Source organism: Dermochelys coriacea, chromosome 8 (genome assembly GCF_009764565.3).
Source record: "Dermochelys coriacea isolate rDerCor1 chromosome 8, rDerCor1.pri.v4, whole genome shotgun sequence".
Classification (NCBI taxonomy): domain Eukaryota; kingdom Metazoa; phylum Chordata; order Testudines; family Dermochelyidae; genus Dermochelys; species Dermochelys coriacea.
Window position 1 is genome coordinate 75,555,166 of NC_050075.1, and position 14,686 is coordinate 75,569,851.

At 39.2% G+C, this 14,686-nt stretch overlaps 1 protein-coding gene across 3 annotated transcripts in view; it reads right to left on the bottom strand.

Annotated features, from left to right (window-relative positions):
- The window catches only part of BRDT (bromodomain testis associated), a 51,097-nt gene extending 39,343 nt beyond the window's left edge, over positions 1-11,754 (bottom strand). Inside the window, exons 1-3 of one of the 3 annotated variants that reach the window (XR_006273753.1) lie at positions 11,510-11,738; positions 5,750-5,992; positions 436-573 (exon numbers count right to left, since the gene is read on the bottom strand). Coding sequence is in view for 2 of the 3 variants with exons in the window: in XM_038414829.1 (XP_038270757.1) it covers positions 436-573; positions 5,750-5,941 (330 nt within the window). In the remaining variant the exon portion in view is untranslated. Of the gene's footprint in view, positions 1-435; positions 574-5,749; positions 5,993-11,459 lie in introns of all 3 variants that reach the window. The other 2 variants (XM_038414829.1, XM_038414831.2) reach the window with 2 other exon arrangements.
- Between the last annotated feature and the right edge of the window lie 2,932 nt (positions 11,755-14,686).

Consider the following 14,686-nt stretch of genomic DNA (forward strand, 5'->3'; position numbering starts at 1 on the left):
AGTCATTATCCATTGCAAAGCTCCTCTGTTCACCCAGCTTCCTGAAGGAGTGGAGTGTGGGATTCAGGATAATCAGGAGCGTGTGTGCGCATGCATCTTACTTATGATAAGCTTTTTAATTGTTAAACATGTTTGTTGTGCGATTACATGGGCTATGTTGTAGTGGATTTGTTGGTAGGATCCTTGTGTGGGGACATTTATCCTTTCAATGAATTGTACAGATGGCTAGAAATTGACTAGGTGCTTTTGGTAAGTTTGAATAAATACTAGCAGTCTATTTAAATGAATGTTTTCCATTAAAATTCAGAGACATGTTAGGTTACTTGGCTGTTACAAGTAACAAAAGCATCAATAGCAAACACTTTAAGAATTGGGTATATGGCCTACTGATCACTATCATTTACTACAGTCCCCTCTTTTTAGCATTTTACATACCTTGTTGTACACATAGCAGTTTGTGAACATAGTTTTAAAGTCTTCAATGCAGTCTGTAGCTTTTGTATAATAATTATGTTCCAAACGCTTTTTAATTGTGCTCAAGTCCATGGGTTTCTTAATGATATTATAATAATCCTGTGGTTTTGAAAAAGATGGTTAAAACTATATAAATTTGTGAATTTAATTAAAGATTAATAAGAATTACTAGAACATGAGTGCTCTTGTACATTTGAGGACAACCTGTTAACCTTAACAGGAGAACAGAACTACTATGTTGCTAAATTTGGAATAGGAACATTCTATTAAAAGAAAGCTTTCCTCCAGGTTTAAAGTTTCCATTAAAAGCATAGTAAGTGCCACAACAGCAGAGGTATTATGGAACTTAGATTTTTTTTTAAAAGTACTCATTTCAATAGTATTATTGATTATGACCATGTGGATAAATGACACTTCTGTTAGGAATAATAGTTCTCTTATATAGCACTTTTCAAGTAATAGGATGAAATTTAATAGTGAGAAGTGTAAGATTATGCATTTTGGGATTAACAACAAGAATTTTAGTTATAAGCTGGGGATGCATCAATTAGAAGTAACGGAAGAGGAGAAGGACCTTGGAGTATTGGTTGATCATAGGATGACTATGAGCTGCCAATATGATATGGCTGTGAAAAAAGCTAATGCGGTTTTGGGATGCACCAGGAGAGGCATTTCCAGTAGGGATAAGGAGGTTTTAGTACCATTATACAAGGCACTGGTGAGACCTCACCTAGAATACTGTGTGCAGTTCTGGTCTCCCATGTTTAAAAAGGATGAATTCAAACTGGAGCAGGTACAGAGAAGGGCTACTAGGATGATCCGAGGAATGGAAAACTTGTCTTATGAAAGGAGACTGAAGGAGCTTGGCTTGTTTAGCCTAACTAAAAGAAGGTTGAGGGGAGATATGATTGCTCTCTATAAATATATCAGAGGGATAAATACAGGAGAGGGAGAGGAATTATTTCAGCTCGGCACCAATCTGGACACCAGAACAAATGGGTATAAACTGGCCACTAGGAAGTTTAGACTTGAAATTAGATGAAGGTTTCTAACCATCAGAGGAGTGAAGTTTTGGAATAGCCTTCCAAGGGAAGCAGTGGGGGCAAAAGATCTATCTGGCTTTAAGATTCTACTCCATAAGTTTATGGAGGAGATGGTATGATGGGAATGTGATTTTGGTAATTAATTGATCTTTAAATATTCATGGTAAATAGGCCTATCCCCTGAGATTGGATATTAGATGGATGGGATCTGAGTTACCCAGGAAAGAATTTTCTGTAGTATCTAGCTGGTGAATCTTGCCCATATGCTCAGGGTTTAGCTGATCGCCATATTTGGGGTCGGGAAGGAATTTTCCTCCAGGGCAGACTGGAGAGGCCCTGGAGGTTTTTTGCCTTCCTCTGTAGCATGGGGCACGGGTCACTTGAGGGAGGCTTCTCTGCTCCTTGAAGTCTTTAAACCATGATTTGAGGAGTTCAATAGCTCAGACATAGGTGAGGTTTTTCGTAGGAGTGGGTGGGTGAGATTCTGTGGCCTGCGTTGTGCAGGAGGTCGGATTAGATGATCAGAATGGTCCCTTCTGACCTTACTATCTATGAATCTATTGGTTTCAAAGCAATTTACAAGTGAAAATAAGCATCCCCATTTCCCAGATGGAGAAATGGAAGCAAATTGCAGGTAGCACTGGGACTAGAGTCTAGGTCTCTTGATGTCCGTCCAGTACATTATCCATTAGGCCATGGTGCTTCCCTAAAGACAAAAGGTGAATTCAAGTCCTAGCGGACTGACCATTTAAAAAAAAAAAAGTCCTAGTAGAATTGCTCACTTCAACCTCTGGGAATTAGCACACAGTTGTTAATCCCTAGGTTAGAAGAAATCAGAAACATTCAACAGTTTTACACTCCCATTAACTAGGTTACATACGCTTCAAATAATTAAGTTAGTAATGACAACCTCTGAAGCACCTATAACTAGAGCAATTCATCCACTGGAACAAAAGGCTAAATACATCATAATAATGTTTAAGTGTCTGTTCAACAACATGATCAGAACAACATTTAAACTGCACAGCTAAAAAGACAACTATTGTCAAAATACTGATCTCTTCTGCCACTTCCTGTCCCCTTTTGGTGTCAGAAGGGTTAGGTTAGATACTCACTGTCCTTGTAATGAATCCAGACAGAATTTATTGTAGATTATGCAAAAGTTGAAGCTACACTATTTCTGAAAATGTGTGTTAAATTCTAAGTGGCTGCCTTAGAAATTTAAAGAGGCAAAACTGTCCTGAGGCTAACTACAATTGTTGCCACAACTCTGAATGAATGATCTACAATATTAACCTTAAGTGACAGCTTCTCCTAAGAACAAAAACAAAATACAGACGACAGTCACTTTGACAGTGCTTTTGGACAAACTGACCAAATGAGTTTGTCAAGAGAAACAGATGTGGATGAAGGGCTATGTCTGCTACTCCAAACAAAATAAATTGTCTGGAGGGTCTGATTTGAGAGAAAATGTTAAAAGAACTAAGTATTTATACCATAGCTTGGTTAAGTAACAACTATGTAATGGAAACAATTTATAAATGGCTGGTACATGTAGACACTAATGAAAGGCAAGTTTAAGGGTAATCCAAGGGGATAACCAGGAGAAACTTGACTAGGTTAAGAAATTATAAACTTAAGAGCAACATCTTTTAGCATATTAAAAGTCTAAGGGCTGTTGTGGTGGAAGCCTCATTCCTTGACAAGACTAGATTAATACATAACCCTCCACCCCACAAAAATCAGAAAGAATACAGCAGCATCCTGAGGGAGTTCAGAGTTGGGTAACAATAATGGTTCAAGGCATAAAACCTCATATTGAGAGAGGCCAGGATTGCATACCCTCAAGTGCAAAAATAAGAGTACACAGTGTAACGAATGCTATTGAGAAGATACATCAAACTTCTGTTCATTCTGTCTCATAATACAAGAAGGAACAATCAGTGACACCAAATTGTGCAGAGAGTTTAGAACTGATGAAAGAAGCACTTTTTCCACACAATATACAATTTGCTTGTGGAACTCATTGCCACAGGATCTCATTAAGACCAAGAGCTTTACAAGATGAGAGTTATAGCCAGAGTTAATTGTAAACAACAAAGAAATCAGGGTTTGGGCAGGGATAAAAAACACTCATACTTCAGTGCATAATCCAAAAACTATTTAGGGTTAGGAGAAAGCTTTATTTGGGGACAAGTTATCCCATAATCACCTGTCAGGGTTTATTACACCTTTCTTTGGCATTGTTCAGAAACAGATCCTTAGTGACTACTGGATCACTACTGGACCACTGGTCTGATTCAGTATGGCAATTCCTAGGTTTCTAAGCCTTCTTTGGTAGGGTATTAGAAAGATGTTAGGTCATCTAGTTAATTTCCATTCTTTTAATTTTATGATGTGCTATTTCAGAAAATAAGTATTCATTGGTCCAGAAAGAGATTGATGCTATAATCCAGCACTTAGGGCACTCACCTAGGATGTGGGACACTCAGGTTCAAGTTCCTGCACCAAATCAAGTAGAGTGGGAATTCAGATCTGGGTGTCCCACATCCCAGGTGAACAGCCTAACCCCTGGGCTGTGACTGGACATACGCATTCTTGAGAGGAAGTCTATAGTTCAAGCAAGAACCAAGCCATTGAAAACAACCCTTCATATCTCAGACTTCCAAACTGAGAAATGTGGCTAGCCTTCTTTTAGGAGGTATGCATACATTTATAAGTGATTTTAAGAATGGAATATTGCCTTTTTAAGTTTCTTGAAGGTTATCTAAGGGGGCCTGCTTTTAAAACGTAGCACTAAGTAGAAAATGAAAGTTAAAATCAGAAGTTCGGTGTTTCACTTAAAAGTCAAGACAACTTTGAGCTATTCTGGTCAACTAATGCGTAATTCTGTATTTGAACTGGAGATTTTGACAGGACAGATATAGGGAGAAAGCAGACTATCCTAGTGAGAAAATGACCACACATTCTTAATTCTTTCTCCACTCAAACCAGTTAAAGTCTCAGTTTTCCCCTACATCAAGGCCCCAAAATAGTGAGTGAAAGTCATACAGCAGGCATATGGTGTTGAGGAAGTCTGATGAGGTTTATTTTTTTTAAACCCTTAGTATTTGTATTCATCTTCTCTGCAGTGTAGAAAAAAAAAGTGACACACTGTCAGTATAACAGTGAAAGAAGCTTATGAGCATTGGTCAGTTTCACCACCTTCCTGTCAGAGAGACATGATGATTACAGAAAAAAGGTAATCCATTAATTTACTGGTTTAAAGTGTTAATTGGACATTCCACAAACAAGACCAAATGTCAATCAAACATTCTCTAAAATATAACATATCTTCAATAAAGTCAATATTTTCTCAAATCTTACATGCATAAAAGTAAATATAGCATATTAAACTGTTTCAAAGGTGCCATACTTTCAGATTATGAAGCATTAAGTGTCAACCTCTTAGGGATGTGTCAGAGGTGTTGACACTATTCTCTGAACCCTGAACAAAAGTTTGAATGGACACATAATGCTCTATAAACAGTTTAAAAGACGTCAGGAAACTACTGACTATTTTAAGAGCAGGTGTCTTTAGAAGGGTATCCCACTCCCATTCCCCAAGAGAAAGCTTTTTCTAGTGGGAAATTCATCTGGATTTCTCTTTCTAATATTTCTCTTGTGCACAGCAGGTCACTGACTATCTTTAAACCATTCCTACCAGAAACTCAAATGAGGCCTTAGAACAGACAAACATAACATTAAATCAAGATGGTATTTGGATAAGTTGCATCAGATTTTCAGTGGTAGAAACTATTTGGATTTTTTCCACTCTGAAGAAAACAACTGCAAGATCTCAGCTACTTATTGGGGAAAATAATGTTTACAAGCAAGTATTATTTCCTGACAATTCCTATCATAATATTGTGATGGAAGAGTAAAGGCCTGGGCTAAGAGTTTGTGCTGCACCTCTAAGAAGCGCAGCTCAGAACTTTTAGCTCAGGGGTTGCTGGGTGGGGTGGTTTAAGATCCCTTTATAGACTCCCCCATCCTGGGCTGCTTTGGGGGCTGAAATACTTCTGGTATCATGTAGACAGTCCTAGGGGCCTAAACTGCAGCACGGCCCAGAATCTCTGTAGAGTAACAGATTTCATTTTTTAAAGCCAACATTTCAGTTTACCTTTAAGATTTCACTTACTTATTCTTCAACATATTATAAGGCTTAATACAATACTCAAATGGAGTCTTACAGGAAGGTTTAATGCTGCAGCATCTACAGGCTGGTGAAATGGCCAGGAAAAGTTGTGTCTCCACATAGCTTTCATGATCACTCTCTGTAAATATTGAAGTTGATTTGTTAAACAGCCAGTTTTTTTAGGATTGATATATTCTGGTGGTGGAGGATTAACAATAGATGGATACTGTTGATTTGGAACAGACATCTTTAGTGAGTTTCTATAGCCACATGTTCCAAGGTCTGTTATAGCATCAATCTGTGAAGAAAAAATAAAGTTTAAATATAAATTATAGTGTAAATATTGTGGGACAAACCAAGTCAGGAAAAGTATAAGCTCTCAGTACATAAAGTGAAAGGACACTGCTACATGCAATACTAAACATTAGTTTTTAGCTCCTTTAATGAAACAGTTCATTGGATGCATATTTAACAGTGATAAGGCATACTTGAGATCACAAAAATGACATTTATAACATTACTGTTCAAGATAGAAAACCATTAGAAACCACTGATGTTTTACTTAGTTTAGAAGTGCTATTATACCTGAAGAGTGTTTACAAAGCCATCTGAAACCCGGGAATAGATAGGATACTGGAAAAACCTGGAATTACGGGTCTGGATAACTCAAACATCTAGTTAATTTTCTGCTTATACTCATTCATGGACCCAACTTCTGTTGGTGAGGGAGACAAGCTTTTGAGTTTACACAGGCCTGAAGAAGAGCTCTGTGTAAGCTCAAAAGCTTGTCTCTCTCACCAACGGGCCAATAAAAGATATTACCTTACCCACCTTGTCTCTAATATTCTGGGACCAACATGGCAACAACACTACACACCCTCATTCAAAAAAAGTTGCAGAGAAGTTTTCCTAGATTTGAAGTTCAGGTTAGAAATCTCAGCTGTTGTATAACACAGATTTTTGCTGTAGCCAGGTCAAGATTTTCATGAAACTGGTTTATTTTTCATATTACACTTACAGGACAGTAATGTGCAGCTTTACAAATGTGTTGGTCTGACCTAGAATATAAGAATAGATCTAATATTAACTATCTCACACATCTCTGCCAAACTGCATGTCATAACTGAAGCAACCACCATATAAAATTGCATAGTCAAATAAAACTTGACTTTGATTACCTGTTTTTCAAGTTTGGCCATATGCACAAGAATATAATTTGTATCTTTATACCATCCTTGTTATGTACAAACAAGGCTGCAACAGCTTTATGGAATGCTACCCCGATACATCTTAGTGCATTTGAAATCCGTTAAGGGGACTTTACTAAACATTGCTTGCAATCATTTGACTTTTGCCAGTAGATAGTGCTGTTGTGCTAAACTTAATCAGTCTTTAGCATGTTAGAAGGCAAATATGTATTCACTTAAGAGTAGGAATAAAAGGTTCTTTTAAAATAGTGTTGTGTAGTATAAGTTACTATAAGACTAATCATATTGTCATCCAATTTAGAGCCGAGAGAATACCTGAAACAAGAATTTTCAACCCTTTTCTACTGAAGGTGTTTATTTCTGAATGTTACCAGATAATTGTTAGAAAATGAAACCAGAGCATAAATTTTATTACTGATTTAACCCAAGAGGAAGCTAGATTTTAAGTTACAATGCAAGTAAATTCAAGAACTATTAGGCTGCCATTTTCTGCTGACCTTACTAAAGCAAATATTACTCAGTTAAAAATAATCCTGTCCAATTTCTGTTTGCAAACCAAAAGACAAATAAAACCCCTACACACCTTTGATCAAGATATACAGTAAGACATGACATTTTCAAGCAGAAACAATTGTTAGCTTTGAGTTGATTAAAATAAGACTAACACCTTAAACTCATTCTTACTGTAATGACAGCATCTTGTCAGACACGAACTATTACATATAGCATTTTGATCTGTTTTCTCTTATTTTTGCATTTAAAAAGAAGCCTCATCTCTAGTTGTGCTTGTAGATACAGAACTGTTCTGATTCTCTCCCATCTCTGTTTACTTACAGAAAATAGAATTTTCCAATGGATAGTATTATCATTAACATAAAACAGTTTCTTCAGCTAATTTAATTTCTTACAACCGATAAATTAACCTAGCAGTGTTCACATCAGCCAATTGTACCCAGTCAGAGATTGTATCAATAGACAAAGCTTGATATTAACTTTTAAGTTTGTTCATTTAAGAGCTGGAATGTTAAATTATACTGTATCTCAAGATACAGTTTGGTCAAGCATAAGCTGATAAAGTCTTTAATATTGGTCATTGAGCAAAGATAGGCTAAGCTGTAGACTTCATAAAAACAGATCCAATAATGATAATTGAAAGATACATGTACAAATATGTGTTGTATTTATTTTTCCAAGCAATGCTTTGACTTTAGCACAAACCTACCATGCTGTACAATTTTTAAAAGGAAAATTTATATTTTATGCCTAGCGTAAGACAAACCCTGTGGATGGGATTATGCAGATATTTTAATAGTTGCAGAATTCCCTTTAAATTGTAGAATAATTATATTACATAGCCAAAGTCTTCTAGAGAAACTAAAGTCTGGCTCTTCTTTTTGTAAAAGAAATCCTAAAAACTAGTGGGAAGTTGGGCCACTAATTTTCTTACGTGTTTTTGAATATCCCATCTTAAAAATGAACTGATTCAGGCTGTCTGCAGACAGCCTGAGAGAGAGGCTCTAAGTAAGATGTGAACTCATTCAGATCAATCCGATGTAAACTCTGGAGATTAACAGATGTGTTGACCACATCACAGCTGATCACTGTATCAGAAGTTTATTCAGAGCTATTGGACATTGGGTAGGGTGTAGCAGAATACTCAATTGCTGTCAAGTGTTGCCTGGCAGGGAAGCAAAGGCATTCAGAGTTTAAAACCACAGCCACCCCATGGAAAAGCTTGAGAGGCCAGGAGAAATTAATCCTCAACTCCTATGTGCCCCTCAAAAGGAAACATACCACAAGCCTCTTTCCTGTGTGCTAAAGCCCCAGTTGTGTCCTACACATCTGTCAAAGCCTCTCTGCTTTCCCCTGACCTGATACATCCATCAATAGCTAATTGCCAGGATGGTGTCCCTAGTCTCTGTTTTTCAGAAGCTAGGAATGAGCAACAGAGAATGGATCACTTGATGATTACCTGTCCATTCCCTCTAGGGCACCTGGCATTAGCCACTGTTGGAAGACAGGATACTGGGCTAGATGGACTTTTAGTCTGACCAGTATGGCCATTCTTATGACCTCTACAACACCTTGGTGTTTGACACTAAGGCTGCATTCTATACACTGAAAGAGAAGGGGCAGCATAAAAATAAACTGGGTTTAATATTGTTGCCCCTCAGCCAGGGGTGGTTGGTATCAGGACCTTGCAACAGGTCAGATTCTTTTATTGGAAAAGAATTGGTGTCATGGAGTCAGGCCAGATATAATTCATTTGTTTTTTACTCCACATATATGACCCACACTATTCTCAATTCAAGATAGGTCTAACTGTTTGCAGGGAACCTCAGCTGCCTTAGTCATTATCCATCCATGTTTCCAACAGCCTCCTGCTTTGGAATCTTTTCATTCTGACTGCTCTCTCACACTTCAGTCAGGAGCCAAAAGAGTAGCAAATATTCAACACATAGCCTTCTCCTGCACTATTACTGCCCAGCCAATTCACTGTGATATCACTAAGGATTATTAATTATTTTCCTACTTAATTCACTAAAAACTTCAAATTAGTTTACCTGAACTCGCGGCAGAGATTCTGTACCTCAAAAGCCAAACTTGAAAAAAAAAAAAAAAACCTCTGCACACCACACAAGAAGAGAAGATGGTGGCTGGTTGCAATATGTACAGCATAAAAGGACCAGACAGTTTAGCACATAAAGCTTTTATGTTGTGCTACTAAAGAGGCAGTAGACAGGTAGGACAGAGCACGTTTCACGAGTCTCAGTGCTTGCTACATAAGCAGTGTCTAGTGTACCATATAGGACATGCTGCCTTGAGTATAAAAGTTTCTACCACTGAATGCTAGTATAAACTATGGTTGGCACTAAACTATAGGTACTCAAGACAAATTATTAGCCATTGCATAACTTAAATTGAACTTCAGACTACTATTTGCAGGATTAAGTGTTCACTGGGATAGTTCCATTAATACCTAGCTGTATTTCATGGTATTTCATCGGATCTTTAAAGAGCTCAAAAGGAAGGAAGTATCCTAATGCCCATTTGACGGATGGGTAAACAGACAGAGATAAAGTGAGTTAGCCAAGGTCAGCCAGCAGGCCCGTCATAGAGTTGGGAATAAAACACAGGGTTTTGAATCCCAGCCCAGTGTTCTGTCCACTAAACTTCAGCCAAGTGCCTTTTGCTGGGAGGCAATTTTAAGCTGTGTATTGTTTATCAGCCACAGGTATAAAAGCCATCTTTAAAAAATGGTATTGTAGATTCCTTTCCCTTTAATTTTTAAAATAAATTAAAGTATCAAAGATTTAAAATTAGTTACTAGGTTTAAGATTGCATATTAAAACCAGATAAAGGTAAAAGACAAAAGCTTGTAACTGAGCAAGAATTAAAAGATTGCACAGGAAATTTAATAGAATTTAATTTAAAGCACTTTTAATAGTTAAGATTATAAAATGCTGGAAAAAATTAAATAGCAGTGTCAGCGTAACCAAGCGATCAGGCCAGCAGCTTTTAGGCACACAATAGTTTATATGGCACCTGGGACCTAGAATGTTTTAAATTAAGGGAATGGTAGCTAACACCCATCGTTTTGGAGAGTGCTGTGGGCTCCTTAACTGCCATGTCTGCACAGCCAATCAAAACAGTCAGAAGAGACAACTTTAACCTTGCACCTGAAGGACAAAGTTGTTGTTTTTTTGTTTTAAAACCATACTTCCCCTACTTTAAAATAAGATCCTTTGTAACTTTTGAGTTACACTATTGCCAGCCCCCAAGCAGTCAAAAGGTCAGAAGTCTAACACTAAGAAGCCATGAGATTTTAGGAAATATTAAGGTTTGTTTTAAAGAAAGACTTAGCTGTTCACATAATCACATCACTCCAAGAAAGTGCTTTAAGAAAGATACTATCAAGAGTCAGAATCAAGTAATAAGATTTGGAACAGTCTCATGAGATTTTAGTTCACGTGTTATATCACAGGCAATATTAGTTATTATCTGCTAGAAAGTGTATGGGAAAGCTGAAAGGTTCCCTTTGTAAAGTGAATAGGATTTTTAGGACATACTTAACTTCTGTATCCCCTTCCTGGGGACACATGCTGCTATCCAAGAACCTAGCCACTCAGACATTCACACCTCATGTTTGTGCACAGAGAGATATGCTATCTGCCAAGATTTCTCCATGCACTAGAAGCATTAGTCCCTCCAACTAACAAAAAGCTGTTATATACTTGATCATTGTTGTTTTTAATAAAATGTTTACCTAAGTACTTGTGGGGGGGTGCAGGGGAAGAGAACCAAACACATCTAATCTAGGCCATACAGGACTCAAAGCCTCCCCCTCATCCCAATTTCCATCAGCAGTTCAGATTCTTTTTTCTAAAGGAATTAGAAAATTATTATATTATCTAGAAAAATGTTATATTATCCCCAAAGCCATGAGTTTATTGAACACCAGCCAGCAAGGCTACCCATATAAATATTAGCTCCAAAATGGCACCAATATACAGCTGCTGTCAGAGACAAGCCAGACCAAATAGCATCAGAACTCACCAGCTAAAAGCCTGAGTACAACCCTTTACTTAAACCAGACATCCATTTACCTTAACCCCAGGGAAGTAGCCTCAACTCAGCATCTCCCTGCCTACAGAGGAGGAACAGAACCTCAGAGCAGGGAAGGGGAAGGCTTATTTAATTCTTCCCACAGCTGTTTTATCTCTGTGATACAATCACACATACAAAGTATAGGGATAGGTCCCCAGCCTAAGCTAGAGCAGAGCCTTCAGCACTGTTCCAACAGTGTTCTTGATCAGGGGATTTATCATTATAAAATGGAAGCAGCTGGCAGGAGTCAATAGTGACCACCTGGTTATTTATACTCAGGCCCACCCATTCATTGGCTGGTCAGCAAACCAGCTGGAAAAAGTAAAATCTGGAGCCAGACAATTTTTGTTCCCCACTACTTCAAACTCTACTGTCTAAGTAGAGAGCAAGTGTAGATGCTCCTTTTCCATCAATTAAACCTGAATCATGATGCATCCTGGTACAACAGAGCAGCAAAAACCTGGATCCAGCACCTGGATCCTGCTGTGTCCTGTCCGATTTTGGCCCCAATCCTTCAAAATCTACTGCCTGAATAAAAAACAAGTTTAACTGCCCCTGCTGTACCTTAAAAATCTGGATGTTAGTGCACTCCAGGACAACAGTACTACAAAAACTCAGATCTAGTAGCTGGATCCTGCCACAGATCCAGAAACCGTAACATCAAACTAAAGAGCAACTGTTGCTTCTGATGCTGCACCTAAAAAAAATCTGGCCCAACACACTGTGGTACAAGAAAGCTGCAAAAACTCAAATTTCTCTTCTGTATCCATCTGCATTCAACTGAGGTTTGGGGTTAAAAATTGCCAGAAAAGATCCAGCAGAATGAAGTATTGGATCTGTGTTCTTGCAGCACTGCTGCACTGGGCTGTGTCAGTGTCTGGGTGTTACTTAGGCTGTAGGGGCAGCTGGACTTTTTCTCCATTTTGATGGTACAACTATGGGGCTTCAATTTAAAAAGCTATAGGATCCAGCAATATCCAGGTAGATCCAGCTTTTACTCTGATCCTAACCAGTTCACTCTTTTCAAAGCAGGTAGGTGGACAGGGAAGGAGAAAGGGCTAAGAGCTGCCACCCCTGCAATGATTTTACTGGAATGGGGCTGAAGGAAGAGGGGAGAATCTTTTAGAGGCAGCAGGAGGGGATGGTACAAGGAGAGTCCTTCACTGGAGTGTCAGAGATTCCCACTTTTGAAGAAGAGGGGGAGGTAGAAGACTGTCTCAATGAGAAGAGTGGCAATCCTCCCAGTAGCTAGGGCACCAGACTAGGACTTGGGAGACCCAGATTCAATTTTCTGCTCCACCACAGACTTCCTGTGTGACCTTGGGCAAGCCCTTTAGCCTCTGTGCCTCAGCTCCCCATCTGTAAAAATGGGGATAATTACACTTCCCTACCTCACAGAAGTATTGTGAAGATAAATCCATCACAGTTTTGAAGTCCTTCGAAATCTACTGATGAAAAGTTCCATATAAGGGATAGGTATTATTATAAACCCATATAAGTGGCAAGGTGTAGTGGAACTGTGGGTCTGAGAGATTTTTGTCCTTGGAATAAGAGAGAAACGCTTCCTGGCAGCGGAGAGGAAGGTTCCCTCATTGACAGGGACATGGATGGGAATCTCTTGTCATTGGAGTAGGAAGGAGAAACTTTCTCAATGGTTACACCAGAGACAAGTGGCCCTCAATGGAGGGCCCTTTCTTACTTTCTCAGTAAGCTTTTTCCCTCAAGTTTTCCATTTTGCAATTGCTTGTTTGTCTTTGTCTTTAGTCAGCTAAGTTTGCCAGGCCCCGCTGTGACTATGGAAACACTGTGATTGAAAATCTTATTGTTTTATTTACAATCACTTGGAAAACTGTACTTTGAAATTATAATTCTGTTGATGTACTGTTGATGTTAAAAAGGATTAAATACAATGATATTACAATGATACTTGGTTTCAGTTAAACATGTTGAGAACAGTGTTTAAAATGCTTCTTGCACTTCTCACATGCTGTGCAGACAGAATGCTGCTGCTTGTTTTACAGCAATATAACATATCTTGGTTATATCTTTGTTTATTGTGCTGGATTTGTATTTTATCATTAATATTCATCCCCTCCCCCTCACGCTTGTCTGCCATTTTGACTGTGGCTGTGTGATATGCCTCCAGACAGCCCCTGATAATTGTGGATTGGGAACTTCTGGGTGACAATGGCATCCCATGCAACCACTTGGTGAAGAAGAAGAGGGAAAAGAAGGAGCACTTCCATCCTCATACAAAGCCACTTCTGCTATTTCAAAAACAGTGATAGCACCTTACACTAAAGCCTGTGTGATGCGGCGTCTGTCACGCACTGACTCTGATAGGGTTAAAACCCAGCTGGGAGGGCTGCAAGGAAAAAAAAGCCAATCAAGGCCCAGCCGCCCCATATAAAAGGAAGCTGCAGGAAGCTCAAGGGAGGGGATTGGCTTTCTAGAGGGTTGTGGAGACTAGTACTGTGAATCGGGCTTGCAGGCCTGAGGTCCTGGGAAGAGGGTGAAGGAGCTAGAGAACTGAGACAGATTGGTGGAGAAAGAAAGGAGGGGCAGTAGGAAGCTGTTGTTTACAGGATCCCATCCTTTCTCTCCCTTGTCCCTTACTGCTGAAGAAGTTGCTAGGCTATGGACTGCCAAGCTGCTGTGAGGAGCAGCTAGAATGTTGCAGAAGGAGTCCCCTGGAAGGGGGGAGCCTGGATTGTGACATGGCTGGAGGGCTGTGCCATCAAGCCCAGGCAGTGAGACCAGAATTGTAGTGGGTCTGCGGGCAAAGATGAGGATGGGAGAGCTACTGCCACCAGAGGGCACACCTGCTGATCAGACCTAATGCCTGAAATGGCCAGTGGGAGGTGTCAGTGTGGTGGGAGACCCCATGACACCTGAAACAATGTTCCCTCCAGACCCCAAGCAATGAATTTTTACAAATAAAAGGGTCTGACCATCTAACCTGTAGATTTCTTGTCCACATTCTTCTCTTCATGGAGTGAGTTGGATTGCATCTCCTTGAAGATATTCTGGACCTCAAAGTTCTTTAGCCCCCTATGCCCTAGATGCTGCAACCTGGGACCTCTCATTATCTGAGGGAGTAGCCTGGGACTTCATAATGATACCAGGTGCCCAGGAGAGAGTCCATTGGGGATTCAGTATTGGACATTATTCCTAAA